At 39.5% G+C, this 1,922-nt stretch overlaps 1 protein-coding gene across 1 annotated transcript; it reads left to right on the forward strand.

The window, feature by feature from the left end:
• On the forward strand, window positions 1-1,599 carry LOC112158607 (E3 ubiquitin-protein ligase TRIM38; the record flags this gene model as incomplete). The annotated part of the gene is given in 2 exon segments (XM_024292036.2): window positions 1-196; window positions 281-1,599. Coding segments are annotated over 2 exon segments (280 nt in total), but the record flags the coding sequence as incomplete, so codon positions are not given.
• Between the last annotated feature and the right edge of the window lie 323 nt (window positions 1,600-1,922).

A 1,922-nucleotide genomic window follows, 5' to 3' on the forward strand; every position in this document is an offset into this window, starting at 1 on the left:
GACTCTCCTCTGTGGACATTCTTTCTGCAGAGAATGTATCACCACTTTTCTGAGCTCACAGCAGTGCTGTCCACAGTGCAGGTCAGATGTTTCTATGGAGAAAACATCTCTGACTACCAACCACGCTCTGAAGAGTCTCGCAGAAAGAGTCAAAGAGATCGAGAGGATCAAGAAAGAATCTGGGACTGACAGTCAGGTAATTGTTCACTGTTTTTTATGTTTTCAGCAAGTATGTAGTGAAGTCAGTACTTAAATAACATCCTTTTATCTGGTTTCAAAGGTCAATGAGTGGTTGTGCTCTGAGCATGAAGAAAAGCTGAAGCTCTTCTGCGTCACGGATCAGCAGTTTGTGTGCCTCATATGAAGAGACGGAGAGAAACACGAAGGACACAAGTTCAAGCCAGTGAGAGAAGCAGCTGAGTCTCTGAAGAAGGAGTTTCAGGCTTTTCTGCAAACGGTTTCTGCTAAAATATCTGCTGTAGAGAAAAGAGCCAAAACACAAAATTAAGAAATCGCCAAAACTAAAGAGAAATCTCAGAAGCTGATGAGTCAGATCAGCAGCCAGTTTCAGGAGATGCACGAGTTCTTGAGGAAGAGAGAAGCTGAGATAAAAAATGAGCTGAAACTGAAAGAGAATGAAGAAGTTGAGAAAATGAACAAAAGTGCCAATACAATAGAAACAGTTTTGTCAAGTAACAAAAAAATAGAGGAGAAGATGAAATCTGCTCTGGAAATAACTAACTCTGAGAGATTTCTGAAAATGTGCACTGAGGGAGACTCTGTGCTTAAAGCAAAGAGTTCTATTCAAAAGAAAGCACAAAAACTCCCGGTGATAAACTCCTGTCTGTCCATGGGTGTGTATGAAAGCCACCTGCAGTTCTTTGTGTGGAAAGAGATGCTTAAAGTCATCAAACCAAAACCAGAACAACTGTCTCTGTCATGTAAAAGTCCAGATGGGATTGTTTCTGATGATGGACGAAGTTTCCGCTCTGCATGTCAACAATGCAAGACGTATCAGGAACAACTATCTTATTCTGGTAACTGTTACCATTGTGGTTATCAAACACAGAGAGTATACAATAGCCCAACAACTGAATACAGTAGACAACCACCAGCTGCACTGAGCAAAGATCAGTTCACCACAGGGCAGCATTACTGGGAGGTCGATGTTGGACTTAAGAATTCCTGGAAGCTGGGCCTCCAGAATCATTTCATGAGCTGTAATGGTGGTAGATACACTATTTCCAAAAACAATGTTGAGAAAAATGCAACATTTACAGGAAACATTAAGAAATTAGGAATTTATTTGAACTGCTTCACAAAGGAGCTTTCTTTTTATGATGCAGACAACATGAAGCTCATAGAGACCATAACCTACCAACTCCCAGACCCAGTGGCTGCATATTTTCATATACAGAATACGGAGGATCAGTTTCCTCTGACCGTGTGCTGGTACTGAACAGGGATCTGATAGAAATGAATCCTCTGAATCCTGCAGGGATTTTGTTTTGCTTGAACTTGTGACAGAAACAGTTTGGATATAGAAGCTTCTTCTCTCAAGTCTTGATAGTTCATAAAAACAAGTTATTATTTTGTTAAATCAGTATATTGTGGAAATGGCGAGAAATTTGACAACTTTAAAAATGGTTATGATGTTCGGTATAGAAAAATTGTAAATAACTGAAATACAATAGAACAGAACTTTATTAATCTCATAGAAGAGAAATGTACCAAATATTCAAATAGTTTTGAGTAAAACTTAAACGAAAAAAGACAAAATAAACATATAGGGTTTAAGATAAACTACATATAACAGGGGTCCCCAACTGGCGGTCCGCGGTCCGGGTCCGGACCCCGAGACCCTTTTATCCGGACCGCCAAGCATTTTTAATAAAAAGTACGATTTTTCATTCGTCTTTACA

Source organism: Oryzias melastigma, linkage group LG7 (genome assembly GCF_002922805.2).
Source record: "Oryzias melastigma strain HK-1 linkage group LG7, ASM292280v2, whole genome shotgun sequence".
In the NCBI taxonomy this organism is placed as follows: Eukaryota; Metazoa; Chordata; class Actinopteri; order Beloniformes; family Adrianichthyidae; genus Oryzias; species Oryzias melastigma.